The 18585-nt window shown below is 39.1% G+C and overlaps 1 protein-coding gene across 4 annotated transcripts in view; it reads right to left on the reverse strand.

Annotated features, from left to right (window-relative positions):
- Window positions 1–490: 490 nt before the first annotated feature.
- The window catches only part of cpeb2 (cytoplasmic polyadenylation element binding protein 2), a 28675-nt gene continuing 10580 nt past the window's right edge, over window positions 491–18585 (reverse strand). Inside the window, exons 3-11 of one of the 4 annotated variants that reach the window (XM_046869280.1) lie at window positions 17874–17964; window positions 16344–16394; window positions 10724–10747; window positions 10070–10231; window positions 9897–9986; window positions 8880–8998; window positions 7351–7465; window positions 6639–6820; window positions 491–6389 (exon numbers count right to left, since the gene is read on the reverse strand). In XM_046869280.1, the coding sequence (XP_046725236.1) occupies window positions 6162–6389; window positions 6639–6820; window positions 7351–7465; window positions 8880–8998; window positions 9897–9986; window positions 10070–10231; window positions 10724–10747; window positions 16344–16394; window positions 17874–17964 (1062 nt within the window). In that variant the 3' untranslated portion in view covers window positions 491–6161. The remainder of the gene's footprint in view (window positions 6390–6638; window positions 6821–7350; window positions 7466–8879; window positions 8999–9896; window positions 9987–10069; window positions 10232–10723; window positions 10748–16343; window positions 16395–17873; window positions 17965–18585) is intronic. The other 3 variants (XM_046869282.1, XM_046869281.1, XM_046869283.1) reach the window with 3 other exon arrangements.

Raw genomic sequence — 18585 nt, forward strand, 5'->3', positions numbered from 1 at the left:
ATCATTTCAGTTCTGCAGCCAGGAACACATCATCCCTAAATAAAAATCTGAGAGGAATTTTATTGCTTCCAGACTCTGGTCTTCAGATTCACAGCTTTGGTAGTTTAGCGATTATTGATACCAAATGATAGACACTGAGAGCTTTTGCTCAGCTGAGTTGAATTTTGGATGAATGTGTGGAAAAGAATTTCTAAAAACTGAAATTATGTCAGGACGATACGGAAATACAGAGATGCGTATAATTACAATACAGATCGATTGATTCTTACTCGTGTACACAATTTTGATTGTGAACCTCTGTTGTGCTGTTTTGGTTTCATCGTAACTCCAACATTTTTGACTGACGATGTTGGTATTTCATTTATTACACAGTATTATTAACATTGTATCGAATTTTTTTTATCGCCACCTAGTGGCTCTATTTATATTATTATATATTTTTATTTAATGTAATTTTCTATACTCATAAATTATATAGACTCCAGCTGTATCCCAACAGAACGTCTCTTTATTCATGAAACTGAAATACAAAATAAAGTTTATAATCAACACCCCGTTTAAATAAAATAATAACAAAACAATAATAAAATCCAAAATAAAAATTAACATCATATTAATTTTTTTGCATATCAAAGAATCCGTTCAGTAATAATTACAATCCGCAAAACACTTCATAAACCGCTCGAGCAGATCCTGTACACAAACTCTGATTTAAAAACTAGTAACGTTAACAATATTACAAAGATCTCAGCTTGAAAAATAATTCAAATGAATAACATCTTAGCAATTCGCATCATAAAATTAGATATTTATATATTTTCCACATAAAAATACAAAACAAGGTTAATGACATATGAAAAAAAGTATTTTCACCCACCATTAAAGTGAAATAATAATAATAATAATAATAATAATAATAATAAAATCGATCAAACAAGTTGAAATTAAATAGAAATGCGTGGAAAAAAATCTCCTTTTGTTTTTTTGTTTTTTTTCTTAGCAAAAAAAAAACGCTATCCAAAATAAACTACAATCATTTACATCAGTACAAAGAGATCTGGGTTATTATTTCTTTTTTTTAAAAATAGTCGCGATGAAAAAAAAAAAGTTTCGTCTTTTTTTTTTTTTTTTTTTTTTTTTTTATCCGACCGTAAAAAAATGACAACCGTGAATCGGGAATTCTGCAAAAGAGGCAATGACAAAAATAAAATCTGCGTTAAAAAGGTATACACTGCAGTTCTCGCTTTTCTTTTATACAAACGTTAGAAACAGTATTGCACGACACAACACAGATCCGAGGTTAGTCAGCCTTTCAAAGTGTGTTCAAGTTTCTGCACGTTAGTGAGGTGGGGGGTAGGGGGTCTGGGGATCAAGTGTTTTCCATTAAAAAAAAAAAAAAAAAAAAATTATGATTATAATAATAATAGTAATAATAATAAAAAACAACCCTTCAAATAATATAACAACTGAATATATTAATTTTAATTTAATCACATTAATATGTCCAAAAAGCAACTATATATTAACCAATCTATGACTATACACATAATTGCATGGGTGGTTTGATTTATATATATATATATATATATATATATATATATATATATATATATATATATATATATATATATACACACACACACACACACACATATATATGTATATATATAAGTATTTCCACCAAAATCCTGCTGAATCGTAAATGATAATGAGGGAAAAATAAAGAATAAGTGAAATAGAAAAATACAATCCAATCTACAAAAATAGAAATAAATACGACTTTTGTACAAAAGACAAAATAAAATAAAAAAAGTAAAAACACCAAAACACAGAGAGAACAGGACACAGTACTGAGCACAAACTCCAGCGACAGCAGAGTGTTAAAGGGATTACGGGACGCTATACGACGTCGTCGGGAAACGTTTCCTTCGTGGACTTTGGGACATTCGTCCTTTACATTACTATTCTTCTTTCTCTTCGACCGTTGTTTACGTTCCATATATAAATATATTCAATGATGTCCGAAGCTTTTATGAAATAAGTTAGCACGAATAAACATTAAATATTTTGTTATAGTTAAAAAAAAAAAAGGTAGTCAGCAAAAATCTTTTTTTCTTTTACATTTTTTGTGTGTGTGTGTTGGTGTACAGTAGACTTCGATATCCATCCGTTAAGATCGATGTGCTAGAGACGTTCGAGGGTAGTAGTGCACGTGATCGAAACGACGGACGTGAATAAATACTTTGCAATAAATACAAAATGCGCAAAAAAAACCAAGTAAAGTACAGAAAAAAGGGCGAACTCGCCCGGGCTTTGCTTACACGCAGATTGTCCCTAACACTTTCCACAGGGCTGCACTTCATTTACAGAGAGACGTGACAACTACGCCTGGGTGGACCGCTACGCTACAGATCGATTAGGTTGCGAAAAAAATAAAAAGAGAAAGAAAAATTAACAATATCCTGCGTTTGGGTCCATTCGCTTCAGTAATCAGTAGTTCATCTCTTATTTTTTTGTCAGAGAGACAAAATCTATCGCCGGGAAAGCGGTAGCTCAGTAGTAAAGATGTTGGACTTCTGGTCAAAAGGTTGTGAATTCAAATGTCAGCTCAATTACGATGCCACTCCTGGGCCCCTGAGCAAGGCCCCTTAATCTTCAACTGCTCACTTGATTATGGTAATTCATTCAGGATAAGTGCGTCTGCCAAATGCCGTAATTAAAAGACAAATGTCACCTCAACACGCCTCTCCTAGCTAGCTGGAACCGATGCTTAGCTAGCGATCCGAAACAATTAACGGCATGCTAGCACGCCGGCTTCTGATCTTTGATAGTTGTATTTTTTTTGTCACACAGTGTTGTCTCACAGATAAAGGATGTTACTGAATTCTTGGTTTTTGAACGTAATGCAGAGGCGTCAACATTGCTAACAAGAAAATTCTAGCAGGAAAAAATATATATAAATGTTTAATAATAAAAGTTGGTTTTTTTTTTTATTTGACAAGGACCAGTTAGAAAACGTCGAGTCCTAAACTTCGCCGTAAGAAAGAAAAACCCCGTTTTTTCACGTAGCAAAGGAGTCAAACTGTGTAAAAATGCTAACATGTAAAATGGTGGCACCTCTGCATAATGCTTACAAATGTGTGTGTAATCAAACGTAGCAAAAAAATCAGTTATATCGTATGTCCTTCATGCTACGTAGCATGCTAGCTGGACAATCAGCTAGCTAGTGAACAAGTCTTATTATTAATTATAGTAATTCTTATTTTTGACTCAACTGCTAAATCAGTCAGTTGATTCAGTTCCTGCTCAACACCAAAGTCTCATCCACAGTGTTACATGCATTCTGAAGAAAAAAATAGCATTTTGGATACATTTGTGTGGTAAAAATCCTCTGCTAGCAACTGTATATGTTAGTAGGACGTTTTATCTTCAGGATCTTAAACCAATATTCACTGTGTCAAGTTTACTGCTTCAACAAACAAGTTTTCTCAATGAGCCTTAAATGTTTAGTATAAAATCAGAAAGAAAATTTGCATTTCTGACAGATTAGCTTATTTGCTGAGGTGAAAAAAGATCTGCTAGCTACTGAACATGCTAGTAACAGCATTATATCTTTCTAAGATTTACAATTTTGACCCAATAGTCACTGAATTAAGTTTACTCGACAATCTTTACGTTAGCATGTAGAATTTTTGGTGAAAATTAAAACAGCTAGCCACTGAACATGCTAGTTATAATATTTTATCTTCTGAACAATTTGAAATTTCGAATCAAATTTACTCCGCCAACAAAAAAACGATGTAAAGATCTTTATGTTAGCATGAAATGATGAAAAACTAGCATTTCAAACAAGTAAGCAATTTTGCTGTGGTAAAAAAAATCTGCTAGCTACTGAAAATGCTAGCTTTACTTTTTTTAAAGCATAAACTCGACTCAGAATTCATTGGGTAGATACTGAACACGCTAGTTCTGTTATGCTAGTTTTCTTCCTGAAGATTCTTCGGTTTGAGACGACGAGGTAAAAATAAAACTAGCATGATTGGGTGATTATACAGAATTTTCAGCTAGCGACAGTAGACTTGAGAGTAGCAGGCGCTGTAAGTGGAATTATTATAATGTTACGATATCTTTGTTATTTTTAAATGAAAAGAAAAAAACGTGAATAAACACACACACAGACAAAGACGTACGAGATCACGGGACGGGACGACACACTGCTTTATCACTACACTGAGCTAAACGGACACGCTAATTACGCTATTTGTGTAAACGAATTACCATATTGAAGCATGCAAAGTTTTTTTTTTGTATTTTGTAGTCATTTTTCTTCAGCGGAATATTTCTCCATTCTCACTGTTGGTGAGATCATGTTGGAATCGAGATCCTAATATGGATGTTGATTCTCTCATGCTATGTAGTGATCAATAAAATGAATCTTAGGTGCCTTTTTGAGAAACTTGTCTAGAAGCCTACCACGCATATCCATGCACACACGCGCACACACACACACACTCGTACAAACACACACATTTTCACATTCCATTCCTCCACGGCTGTGTGAAAGCACGTGCTGCATTTCGATTGTAATCGGTCACGATTTCGGGTGCCATTAGATATCAAAACTTTACGTCTTAGCAGCAAAGCGTATACATACATAGACGTAGCTCAAAACCAGATACGCAGGTGTGAGGTATTAGTCTTGATGTGGGTCGAAAATAGAGATTAGCTCAATATCTTCAGATTCGACCTGAAGGAACAGGTCGGAGAACAAAACGTGAAGGTTTGACGTTTTTTCGTTTGCCGTAAATGAAGTCGATCAGCCAAATTTATACGTTTCAGTTTTAGCCACAGCTCTACAGAATTATCTAATCATTTGATTTTCCGATTTTGCTTAATGGTGTATCAGGGAATGACTTACAAAATATGGACACAAGTAAAAGTATCAGCCATATGTGCTTCTTTCAGAAATTGCTATAGGATGTCTTTAGATGCGATGGAATGAAATGTTTCCTTCACTAGAATTAGGAGACCAAAACCTGTTCCAGCATGACGTGCAGAAATCCAGCTCCATCAAGATATTCCTTTATATGGGTTGGAGTGGAAGATCTCCTGCTACAGAGCTTTAAACTTATGGGATGAATTGACGCTGACTGCACCCCAGGCCTCCTCACCTTCTTATCTACATCAGTACCTGAATTTAAAAACTGCCTGAAAATTTTGACAAAATCTAGTGGAACATCTTCCCAGAAGAGTGGGGGTCTAAATAGGCAAATGGGGGCTCAATGTGGAAAGGAATGTTCAAGAAGCACATATCAATCTGACTGTCAGGTGTCCAACTTTTTTCCATATAATGCAATAAGTGATATATTTGTATGTAAACATAAGCGAATGATACGTGCGTGCCGTCCTTTACGGAATTAAACACTGCAATCACTGACTGGAGTGTATTAGGGGGACGAAACCCATCAAAAACAATATTTGATTTATCGATTGGCCACCTTTACGCTTTTAAGCTTTGGGAGGCGGAGCCAAATCAATTCTGGAGCTGTTGCGATTTTGGCTGATTGACCACGTTTAAAACAATTTTGCGTAACGAATTGAATTCTCACAATTTTACAAAATGAAGGTGAGAATTGTGTTCTTTCGCTACCTTTGGTAAAGAAACTCAGCAGGCATCTATTTCATCAGGGGGTTCCCCAGGATTACAAGATCAAGTGTTTATCCAGACACAATTGTGCACTTTGCCCACAAAAGGGGGTGGGGTTGGGGAGTATCAGGGGGGTTAGCAGCAGACAGACGGGCGGACAGACAGACAACTGCCCTCTCTCATGCGAAAGACATTCTCATTCTCTACGTGATAAATATGACGTATAAAAATAATAATAATAAAAAAAAAACCCATACAAATCTTTTTTTTTAAATCTCTTAAAAACAAACAAAAAAAAAGACAGCAAAAGTACCACAAAAGCCTGAGATGTAGAGACTGAGGGTACGGTGGAGGAGCAACGGTGTGTGATTTGGTGAAACGAATGAGGCGTGTAGTGTTTGTGGCTGCTACAAAAGATAAAGATATTTAAAGAATATTTCCATAGATCTCTATATATTGTATACTGTTAGGTGCTCTATACTGGTAGCCTCGGCGAGCGCTTCGCCGTCGCTCCTTAGTTCCAGCGGAAGTGGATCTGGCGCGGACGGTCGGCTCCCTCTTTGACCAGCGGCTTGTGGAACTCTCGGCCAGCGCGTGAGTGGATGTTGGCCCAGCAGAACTCGCAGTAGTACTGCAGGCACGTCACGTTGGCGCAGAAGAAGGGCGCGAACTTGCCGCCGCAGCGAGCGCCCTGGCACTCGTCACACAGCTGATCGTCCAGAACGTAGGGCTTCACCTCCACCTGCATGAGACGGTCAACCTGGTTAACATCACAGCTCTTCTATTTCAGTAAAAATAAAAACTGCAATGACATCATCGTTAGCTTCGATGTGGCCCTAAGATTTGGCTCCTGTGGACAGCGCCCTCTTTTGACGCCGTTTTTGGAAATCTGGCGCAGGAGGTGCTCGAAAACTCTTCTAGTGAACAGAATTCAGCCTGCTCTATAAACACTCGTGTGTATACGAGGGTGAGCTCTGATTGGCTCTCATACCCGTTTGTCGATGTCTCCGTGCTGCAGCTGGACGAATCGGGCGCTGATGGCGGCGATGTAACTCTGCTGATTGGAGAACGCCACTCGGCCCGCTCCTTTCGGGTACTTCAGCTCGGGGTCGGTGTCAATCCCGGCGTAACACACGCCACCGTACAGGCGGTCCATAATCATAGCCAGCTCCACTGCAGAGTGAAGAGAGACGTTTCGCCATTTTGTTATTCACGACAAAATATTGGAGGGGTAAATTTTATGAATGAACAGTTTTCTTTGGGATGTTATGAAAATAAACATGTAAATGCTGTATATATTTAGTGTGAGTATGTTTCAAGAGTAATGTCTTGAGGTACTGTTACTTAAGCATTTTCAGGCTTCTCGTTTAAATACTAATACTGTGAACTCAACCACAACAAAAGCCTACGTATTGTACTGTTTGAAAGTGCCACCAGGGGGCACTGTGAGAGCAGATTTCGACAGGATATCACACATCATTTCAGGTACCACATTTCAGGTACCACATTCAAAAAAATGTGGTACTATCAGATTTATACAGAATTAAAAAATCAAATTTAGCAGATTAGTAGGTTAAAAAAAAAGTGTTTGTGGTCACGCAAAAAAAAAAAAAAAAAGGAGTGACGGTAATCAATATCACTAGTCAATAACTGCATTCTTCGGGCTCTCTAGCAAACCATCTTGAAGTATTTAAAGATGGTACCTGCTCTCAGAGGGCGGGGCACTCCTCCAACGAAGATGGTCTTGCGTGGGTCGAGAGGCTGCGAGCCGTCCATCACGAAATCGCTGTCGCTCAGGTTCCATGGGCGAATCTGAACCTAAAAGGACGCAAGACGACGGACAGCGATGAATTCCAAACGAAAAACACACACCCCCACACACACGTACATCATAACTAAACGCAGACCTCTATTCCTGTTCTATTCGGGTTTGGAACGTTTCCTAACACGAGCGACTTATTACGCAGGAGGAATGAAGCTTTACACTGGCGATCAATACCATGATTCACTTATTCAGAGAAGTGGAAATAAAATATAAAAAAGTGGTGCCATTACACTCTTTTCTGATTATTGAGTGTGGACTGAAGTGTGTTAATTTCCTCTATTACTACTGGAGTGCATTCGTATAACAAATGCTGAATTTAATCAAAGAAATAAAACATAAAAACTCATCTGGGTCTGAGAAACTTGTGACCAGAACGAGCCGATTTCACACGTTTATCAGTTTTATCTAAAGGCCCGGAGTTGTTGTGGTGCAATGATTATGTTTCTCAATACGGATGTGTTACTGCTTTAAATACTGTGTTACTACATGTGTTATACTCAGGGGTGGACAAAGCAGACAAACCATGTAGTTAAAGTCAAATATGACTCCAGGAAAAACTATAAAAAGTAAAAAGTTATTATAAACTTGAGTAAAAGTACGAAAGTTTTTGCCTTCAAATGTACTTAAGTATCCAAAGTACTATGATTTATTATAACTCTAATGTAAGACTCTACTTAATCACCTCAGTTTATGTGACTCTCAGCACACTGATATTAATAACACCGATTGATATTTATTCAAATTATCACGAGCCCGAAACTATTTCCAAAAAAATCCCGCCGATGAGGTCACGTGCGTTGCGGCGAGTTCGAGTCTGGAGTTTCTTCATCATTTCTTCATCTCTAAATGCTGTTAAACTGATGCTGAACTGTATGTTGGTGATCAGTAGATACACTAAGCGTTAAACAAAACACGTTTAAAACACAGCGTGCGCTCGACCCTGATTGGTGACTCGCTACGTGTTTGACCAGTTACGTTTTTATCCTCGTGAATAAAAAAAAAAAAAACAAGTCATTTCGCAAAATGTATTTGAGTAAAAAATTATTTGACTTTGAAATGGAGTGAAGTTACAGTAAAAGTCTCCAGAAAAGGAAACACTTTAGTAAAGTACAGATACGTGAAAAGGCTACTTAAGTACAGGAACAATTTACATTGAAATCGTTACATTGAAACATAAAAGAGTTAAAATCGTTATCATCATAATAATTCATATCAGAATTGATATCATTACCCAAAAAACAAAAAAATTCAATTTCAGTCAAATGTCAGGTGAATCAGTTCAGTGTGCTGATTTATAGGAAACCAATGTTGTGATCTAATTTATTCTAGTGATGCTGAGCCCTGAAGATTGATTCCCAGGGTATATTTAAAAAAAAACCACTTGAGGACATTGACGTTCTGACTCACGGGCTTGTCTTTGATGGTAGGGCTGGAGACACACAGGTAGAGTTTGCCACCCTCCTCGAGACAGGCTTCGATCAGCGCCTGCACCGAGCTCTCTTCTTGGAAAAGCAGAAAGGCGTAACCTTGGAGAGAGAACAAAAAGAACAAGCTGTCCTTCAGAGGCTGTAAATATAGCGCTCGTGTGTGTGTGTGTGTGTGTGTGTGTGTGTGTGTGTGTGTGTGTGTGAATGTGAAGGCTGAATATATGGCGAGTCTTTTCGAAAAGGCAAGACGGATTCTTCTAGTTTTGCTACTTGGGTTTGAGATCAAACGATTGGGAGAAGGTGAGCAGACGGATCAGAATTTCAGCTTCTACGCCCTGATATTTATTACTACATGCCACCTCTGAACAAACATTTTCTGCAGGCAATCAAATGTAGCAGATCATGTGGCTGACAGATGTTTCATGCTGCCCAGGTGTGCCCTGTTTAAACACTGAATAGCTCTGAATGGAGACTGTAGGTTAAACACCTGGGTTCCTGTGATAACTGCAATTTGTTGTTCAAATGGACAAACCACCATAAAGACCAGAGAGACGCCTGTGGGAGAGAAGCAAAGTGATACCAAGCTGAGAAAAGAGAGACAATCAGAGCCACGTGCATTAGGCATAGCTAATACGAGACACAGGGCTAGCGAACAGACAGACATACAGACAGACAGTTGAGGGGAGTGGTAGCTCAGTGGTTAAGGTGCTGATCAGGTTACTGATCAGAAGGTCAGGGGTTCAAGTCGTATCGCCAAGCTGCCACTTTTGGGCCCTTGAGCAAGACCCTTAACCCTCTGTTCTCCAGGGGCACCGTATCATACTGGGATATGCGAAGAAAAAATTTCACTCTGCTGTAATGTATATGTGACAAAACCTATTGTAGATAGATAGATAGATAGACAGATAGACAGATAGATAGATAGATAGATAGATAGATAGATAGATAGATAGATAGATAGATAGACAGACAGACAGACAATTATAGTCTTGATTACCTTTAGGAGGAAAGTAGGATTTGCTCTCGGCCTTGTGTGGCCAATCGACAACCAGGTGACCAAAGCGCCGGAAACTGGAGGTGATCTCATCTGCAATCAACCAATCAATCGATCAATAAATAAAGATTTAATTAAATAAAAACAATTCTTCATAAAACACTCTCTAAAGTCACCTTCGTCTATGTCGGGTGGCAGGCCGCCCACAAACACTTTCCGTGAGAATCTCTCGATGCGCTCGCCGTTCTGATGCGGATAACCGGACGAGCCCAAAACTCCCTGGTTACCGTGGCCATCGTCAAGGAGACCGTCGTCAATTGGAAAGAGCGAGGAGCGTCCTATGGAGAAAGAAGAGCCGTTTTAAACGTGGGATTTAGCATTTATTTGTCACTCATCCGACATACAATATATATATATATTTAGACAAAAGTTTGCAGACACCTGACCGTCTGTGCTTTTCTCATTCCAGACACCATTTGCTGTTATAATAATCTCCACGCTTCTGGGAAGGCGTTCCACTAGATTATGTGGAGATTTGTGCGAGATTTCATTCAGCCTCAAGAGTCAGGTGTCCCAATACTTTTGTATATATCGTGTAGGAAATACGTCTAGACAAACAAATTTACCAACATATCACGTTAAATGTCACATATACTAAAAAGACTTCTGATTGGTTGGATTGTTGATTCTATCCACACAATCGCTGTTGGTGTATTGAAAGCCAGGTTAAGGCGGAGGAGCATTTACACGTGAGCGTTGGTAAATCCAGCACAGACGTGACACGTGGGAGAACTATGGTAGACGTTTATAGTGCAGGAAGTGGAATTTACCTCGCCGTCTGCCGTAGCTCCTTGCTGCATGTGAACAGAACAGAGCAGAAAGAGCTGTGATGTGAGTGACACTCGACTTTCCACTTAAATTAGATGCTCATAAGATCACGTGTTCAATATTTCCATAATACAGTACGGAATTGCGTTTGTGTCAAAAGTTTCGGAATCATATCATACGAACGAAGAAAAAGATTCTGAAACTGAAAAGTGTGAACTCTGCTTATATCAGTTGATATACATTAGTACTGAAAGCTCTCCAAAATTCCCAGAATTCTCTACTTTCCGAATCTGTCCATCCGTTTGACAAAAAGAGCACATGCTTTGCTCCATTGACTCGCATTCGACAGAAACGCAAGCTCGGTGCGACAAAGCCTGGCATCATACCCCGTTCCAAATTACTAAATGAAGAAACAGGGACTATAGAGGTGCCAATACTTTCGGCACAGACGTAACTGACGTCTTGCCGACTCATGTAATTACAGCTATCGTATGAAAATAATCAATGACAGGATTACACGAGGAACGCAGTACCACCCCGAGGAATTTCACGTGCTTAGATTAGCTACTGCGCAGCACGTTGCGGTTTATCTTTATCTGTTCATGGTTACGCTTCACACTGTGTCACTCAACAGCAGTCGTTACGCCGTGCGCCTCTCCTACAGTCTATCGAAAAAGAATGCAGCTGGGTGTGTAACTGAAGATGGAAGACGTTTCCCATGAAAGGAAAATGAGTGACTGAACACGGAGACTCCTTCCATAAACCTCACCACATCCTGAGTATCTGTTCATTCTTTACTGTATTTCTACAAAAATACACGGACACGCCTGTTTGTTTAAGCAGAATGATGAGAAAAACTGAAAACATCCACTGGGAGAGATAACAGAGCAAAGACAGACAGACAGACAGACAGACAGACAGACAGACAGACAGACGGACAGACAGATAGATAGATAGATAGATCATCGAGACAGACAGACAGGCAGATCAATAGATGTGGGTGAAAGAGAGCATTAGATAGACAGAAAGAAAGAGTATGAAAAAGAGAGAGACAGATATATAGATGGATAGATAGACAGAAAAAGAGCTAGAGAGAGAGAAAGACAGAGAGAATAACAGACTGTCAGATGGAGATAGATAGATAAATAAACAAATAAATAGCTAGCTATATAGTTTTAGCAAGAGAGAGGAAAAGACAGAGAGAGAGAGAGAGAGAGAGAGAGAGAGAGAGAGAGAAACAGACAGTCTGAGAGACAGACAGACAGGTAAATAAATAAACAATTAAATAGCTAGCTATCTATTTAGAGAGAGAGAGAGAGAGAGAGAGAGAGAGAGAGAGCGAGTCAGAGAGACAGACAGATAGATAAATAAACAAATAAATAGCTAGATATCTAGTTTTAGAGAGAGAGAGAGAGAGAGAGAGAGAGAGAGAGAGAGAGAGAGGCGAGAGAGAGAGACAGTCAGAGAGAGACAGACAGATAGATAAATAAACAAATAAATAGCTAGTTTTAAAAAGAGTTTTAAAAAGATTTAAAAAGAGAGAGAGAAAGAGAGAGAGAATATTGATACTGAGCTACAACAGAAGACCACTTGAGGTTCTGCTCCTGTCAATCATTAACATGGATCTAAAACTAGATCAAGCGCAGGTTCACCAAAACCTTATATTTTATATTTCATATTTAATCTAATGCTCTCAGAATATTCCAGAAAAACTCCCATTTGAAGTTTGAAGGACACTCAGGAACCCTTCACCCGCTTCAAGCTAGTCACATGAGCAGACATCATGCAGCCCGGTCACATGACCTTGCCTGAACTCTGACGAGTCATGTGACCTCCTCAGTCATGTGCTGCAACCTTGAAAGAAAACCTCTTCCAAGAAACATGAGCTATACCTTCATATTCAACTAAGTGTGACCGACTCAGGGCTGATATTTTGTTGTGTTAGCTGTGTGTAGTTGTGTGTCACTATAACATGGTTTGATTTTACACTAAGAGAAAAAAACCTAATAAACTCATATTTATTATAAAAGTAGCTATTTAGGGATTTTCCTTAATCTTACTTCATTTTCGCATTCGTTTGTTTGATTTTCCGAAATAGATTGAAACACATAAACACAAACACACAAACACACACACACACACACACACACACACACACACACACACACACACAGGATCTCTCGTTAGGAACGAAACCGAGCAGCTGTTGCTGACATGAAAAACACGACAGCGTAAAGCAAAGTGCTAAAAATACAGATGGTATCGGACGATCAGGCGGCTTTTTGAAAGCGAGTCGGTCTCAGCTGAAGCAGGAGACGTTCTGCTTCGTGCTCCCCTGCAGCTATAAATGGACAGGGATTGTTTGGACTGACTGAGAAAGCTGATTGGCTGCCACAGAATTTCCTTAACCGGTCACACAAAAATACAGAAGTTCTTAAGATTTTTCTTTCGGTAGTCAATTCTTGATCCTTGGTTCTCTGGAATGTTCTATTTTTTCTTCAGGGTCTGAGGTAAAATCATGAGCCATGACCTAAAAACCAACCAGGAACTGAATAAACCTGTTTCAGTAGTCAGTGACAGCCGTTAAAATGTAAATAATCGACAGAATGTGGTAAAAGTCTAAGCTAACAAATTTAGCTTTCCCATTTCACCGGTTTGCTTTTACTAAATAGTATAGGAGACAGAATCTAATCATGATCCTCATCATCCTGCATGATAATTAGAATTTTATTTGTTGTTGAAACCAAACTTTGTTTGCCTTCGCTACCTTGTTCGCATTTCGCTTTCTTTCGCTCATTTAGCTTTTCTTCACTGATCTGCTTTCATTCGCTTGTTTAGCTTTTCTTTATTGATCTGCTTTTGTTTGCTTGTTTAGCTTTTCCTCACTGGTTTGCTTTCGTTCCCTCATTTAGCTTTTATTTACCGATCCGCTTTTGTTCAATCGTTTAGCTTTTCTTCCCTGGTTTGCTTTCGTTCGCTCGTTTAGCTTTTCTTCACCGGTCTGCTTTCGTTCACTCGTTTAGCTTTTCTTCAGTGATCTGGTTTCGTTCACTCGTTTAGCTTTTCTTCACCGATCTGCTTTCGTTCACTCGTTTAGCTTTTCTTCACTAATCTGCTTTCGTTCACTCGTTTAACTTTTCTTCACCAATCTGTTTTCGTTCGCTCGTTTAGCTTGTCTTCACCGATCTGTTTTGTTGGTTCATTCAGCTTTTCTTCACTGTGTGTTCCTTTTGTTCTTTCAGCTTTTCTTCACAAGTCTTCTTTCATTCATTCGCCTGCTCTCCTTCACCGGCCTGCTTTGGTTCGCTCATTTAGATTTTCTTCACCAGTCTAATTTATTTTACATGCTTTTGTTGGGTTTGTGTAATGAATTCAATAAAAAATATATATTCCTGAGAGGAAAAGAAATAAAACATTACGCCAAATCATTTCCATGATTCGATCAATTTCATAAATGCGACATCTGTGAATATTCCAAACACACATTTCCATTGTTGAGACTTTACACACTAAAGTAAGCAGCCATATCGATCGCTCTATTTCTGCAGGATGGACGGTGAGATCTGATCCTGTAAACCAAGATGGCTGATAAATGATGGCCAGTACACCAGTTTAATCACATTGAGGGTTTTCAGACTTTAGAGAGACCCCACGGGATCCACAAAGCCCATGTCTGTGCCGGGCGTGTCCGATAAAGAAGAGGCACTTTACCCTAATTCGATTTCTGCTCGATTTGATTGTTGTATTTCTCCCTCAGACAGAACTATGATTCAACCAGAAGAGTATATGATGAATTCTAAATGGTGGAAAGCTTTTTGGACACCCCCTCAGTTCAACATTTGCCCTTTGGATAGTCCTCCACATTGGCCCCAGGTGGCTGCGAGTGATAAGGCCATGCTATAAAAAGTGTTTTTTAAATGTGTCCCTGCAACCGAACCGACTCGTCCAAACTTTCTGAAACCATATGGAGTAAAAATGTGTGAGAATAAAATCTTTAAAATACAGCGGCATTCACTGAATCGACTGATCTGTGAACATCCCATTCCACATTTTGTCCCGATTTGCTGTTATAATAACCTCCACTATTCTGGTAAGATGTACATTTTGTGGAGATTTGTGTGAGATACATTCAGCCACAAAGGTCAGGTGCTGATGTAGGTGAGGTGAGGAGGCCTGGGGTGCAGTCAGTGTTTACATTTATCTCATAGGAGATCAATATGCTCTGTAGCAGAAGATCTTCCACACACTTCCACCCATGTAAAGCTTCATGGAGCTGGCTTTGCGTGGACATGTTCAAACAAAAGCAAAATTTCACAATACCACATGAAGTTCTGGCAACAGTTTGGAAAAGACAGGAGTCCCAATACTTTTGTCCAGATAGTATACGTGGGAATGGTCTAATATTCCAATGAGCACTTTTGTTTGACGGACTTCCAACCTGCTAAATCAAACAGAGCCGAACGAAAAACACTGTCGATGTGGTTCATCCTTTTTAGGTTTTGCTTCCATTCACTGGTTTGCTTCTGTATTCAAACAATGTTATAGAGAGAAAAATTTCTTTCAGAAATCAATTCATAATTCTTTGATGCTCTTTTGATCTAAATGAAGATAAAAACGTTTACTTGCTGCCTTTAATTTTCGTTTGTTTGCTTTCGTGTCCTGGTTTGCTACGTTAACTTATTAACCTTTCCCTTCCTCATGGCCTTGGTTTTGCTTGTTTGTTTGTTATGTTTTCTTCTTCAGCGTTCCTTCACTCGTTTGCTTCTGTTCACTGAGGTTTTTTTTGGCTGTTGTGCTTTTGTTTTGTTAGCCCTGCATTCCATCCATTTCCCAGTTTGCTTTTGTTCACTGGGTGATTTTTTTTTTTTTGTGATTTTTGTTCACACAAGTTGCTTTCCTTTCATTCACTTGTTGACGTTTTTTGTTTGCCCGTTGCTCTCGAGTTAGCTCGCGGTTAGCTTCGCGGGTTCGCTTTTGCCTCCTGTTTTTTGACCCTTTCTTCCGATTGTTCATTTTGTAAACTTCCGTTCACTTTCTTTAGTTGTACCTTAATGGTTATCTCTCATTTCCATGGTTGATTTTTCAAAGTATTTCGCTTGCACTCACTGGTATGCTTTTGTTTGCAAGTCGGTTAGCGTTCGCTTTTTTCTCGCTTTTGTTTGAAAATGTATTCTGTGAGGAAAATGTTTTCTTAAATTTATTTATTTATTTATTTTTATACATTTTTTTTTTAAATTTGAGTTATTCCTCAAGTTAACATTCAGAACTTGTCCCGAGACAGACATTTTAACTCTCTGTCTTCATTGAATTAAATTTTACAGCACGACCGAGCAGTAAAAAAACGGTTGAACCCCAGAAACACGTCAATATATCATTCAGTGCGATATTCCGATAAAGAGAACCGGAGTGAGGAATGTAAATCCGGACTCAAAAGAATCGTTAAAAGAAGTATTATCATCTAATACGTCTCCTAATGCTGCTAACGTCATACAACTGTGTGAAGCTACAGCGCTCGATCGGGGAGCGTAAACAGATACCGGTGTAAATGCAGAAAGATCGGGTTACACGTGATGAGGTGGAAGGGAAGGAGCACAGAGAAATGCGATTGGCTGATGTAATTACCATTGAGCATGAGCAGGCCATCGGCGCCAGGATGTGGGCATCCCATGCGGCCTGAACACGAGAGAGAAACGCACATGTACAAACACACACACACACACACACACACACACACACACACACACACACACACAGCTAAATGACACACTGCTATGATGCCTCAATTGAGAAGTTTTTTTTGACATGACAAACTGCAAGCCACTTAATGGGCAAAAGTATTGGGACACCTGACTTTTCCAGCCATGTGTGCTCCTTCTACGAACTGTTACCACAAACAAGGAGACCCAAACCTGTTCCAGCATCACAATGAAGATCTGCTTTACATGGGTCGGAGTGAAAAATCTCCTGCAGTAGAGCTCTGACCTCAACCTCTATGGTTGAATTGGCCTCGTCACCTCACTTACATCAGTAAATGATAAAAAAATCCACTAAATCTAGTGGAACATCTCAGAAGACTGGAAAATATTAAAACAGCAAATAAGAACTCAATGTGGAAATCAAAAACCACAGAATCTCATGGTCAGGTGTCCATAACCTTGTCCATATAGTGTTCATGTGGATAATTAATAATATAAATTATTAAGGACTAAGGACTAGACAAATTCCTGCCATTTAAAATACACAAAGAGTGAGAACTGTCACACTATGCCACACACAGAGAACTGAACCACACACACACAAACACACACACACACACACACACACACACACACACACATACACACACACACACTAAAAGGCTTGTAGCCAGGATCTTCCTGGTCCAGACAAATATTTAAGTTCACATGGATGCAAGTAAAGCCATGTGATCTTCCTTAACTTCCTTTATTCATTTATTACCACATCCAGTGATCCAATCAGTGTAAGTCAGTACTCAAAAACAACTTTTAAATTGAATTTACAGACAAATGTTTGTGGACACTTGACCGTAAGATTGGTATGTGCTCCTTTCTGAAAATTCCATTCCACATTCAGCCCCCATTTTCTGTTCTAACATTCTCCACTCTTCTGGTAAGATGTTCCACTAGATTTTGTGGAGATTTCCTTCAGCTAAGAGGGTGTTAGTAAAGTCAGGTACTGATGTAGGTGAGAAGGTGAGGAGGCCTGGGGTGGAGTCAGTGTTCACATTCATCCCAGAGGTGTTCAATAGGATTGGCGTGCTATAGAAGGAGATCTTTCACTCCAAACCATGAAAAGCATATCTTCATGGAGCTGAGTTTGTGGGAAAATGGAATTCTACAGCATCCAAAGACGTTCAATACAATTGTGTGCCTGCAGGTTTGTGGTAACAGTTTGGGGAAGAAACACGTATGGCTGGAAAAGTCAGGTGCCAATATTTTTGTCCATATAGTGTACGGTGGCAAATGTGCAAAATAGCATTTTGGGTTAGATGTTTGTTATTTCTTCTTGTTTTGCAGCACCTGAGATGCCACAGAAATGTCCCAGGCATATTGAACTTATTCCTTACGAAATGTTCTACCACATATGTTTTCGAATGTTCGATCACAGCAGGAAGCAGGAAACGAGTCTTACCTTTCAGAGGATCCTGCTCGGCCCGGATGATGTCGATCAGAGAACTCTCCAGCGAGTGCATGTTCAGACTGTCGTACATCCTGCTCCGATCCTGGGACAAGAAAAAAAACACCCCTGGTTTACGCCACTGCGTTGATTAGATTTCTCCTCTGATTGGTCAGAATGAAAAGTGTTTTTATACAAAATCCAATAACTAGATTGCGTAATACTTCAAATGAAAGTCCCCTGGATTAAGTGCTAACTTGACCTTTGGACATCACGCAACATCAAACGTAACCAAAAACGGATAAAAAGTTCCGTACGCTGCTCTTTAATAAACAGAGATCTCTCCTAACAGACTGATCCATGTGGTATAAAATGAAACGCATGCTTCTGGATGTGACGTGACGAGCGAGTCTAATGACAGGCTCTGGTGCATGCTGGGAGATTTTTTTGTGTACTGGTTCATGTGAGTGGTGTGTTTATAAAAAGTGGATCCTCTTTGTTCCTGGAAAATTAAGCATCCAAAAACACTGACCTGTAGAAGACCTGTGGACAATAAATACTGTATGTGTGTGTGTGTGTGTGTGTGTGTGTGTGTGTGTGTGTGTGTGTGTGTGTGTGTGTGAAAGAAGAGCGGATAACATCTCTTTCTGCTTTGCTATAAATGTCAAAACGGCATCCCGACAAAAGCATATGTGTGAAGAGAATGTTTACTATACACACACTCACT

Source organism: Silurus meridionalis, chromosome 16, assembly GCF_014805685.1.
Source record: "Silurus meridionalis isolate SWU-2019-XX chromosome 16, ASM1480568v1, whole genome shotgun sequence".
Classification (NCBI taxonomy): Eukaryota; Metazoa; Chordata; class Actinopteri; order Siluriformes; family Siluridae; genus Silurus; species Silurus meridionalis.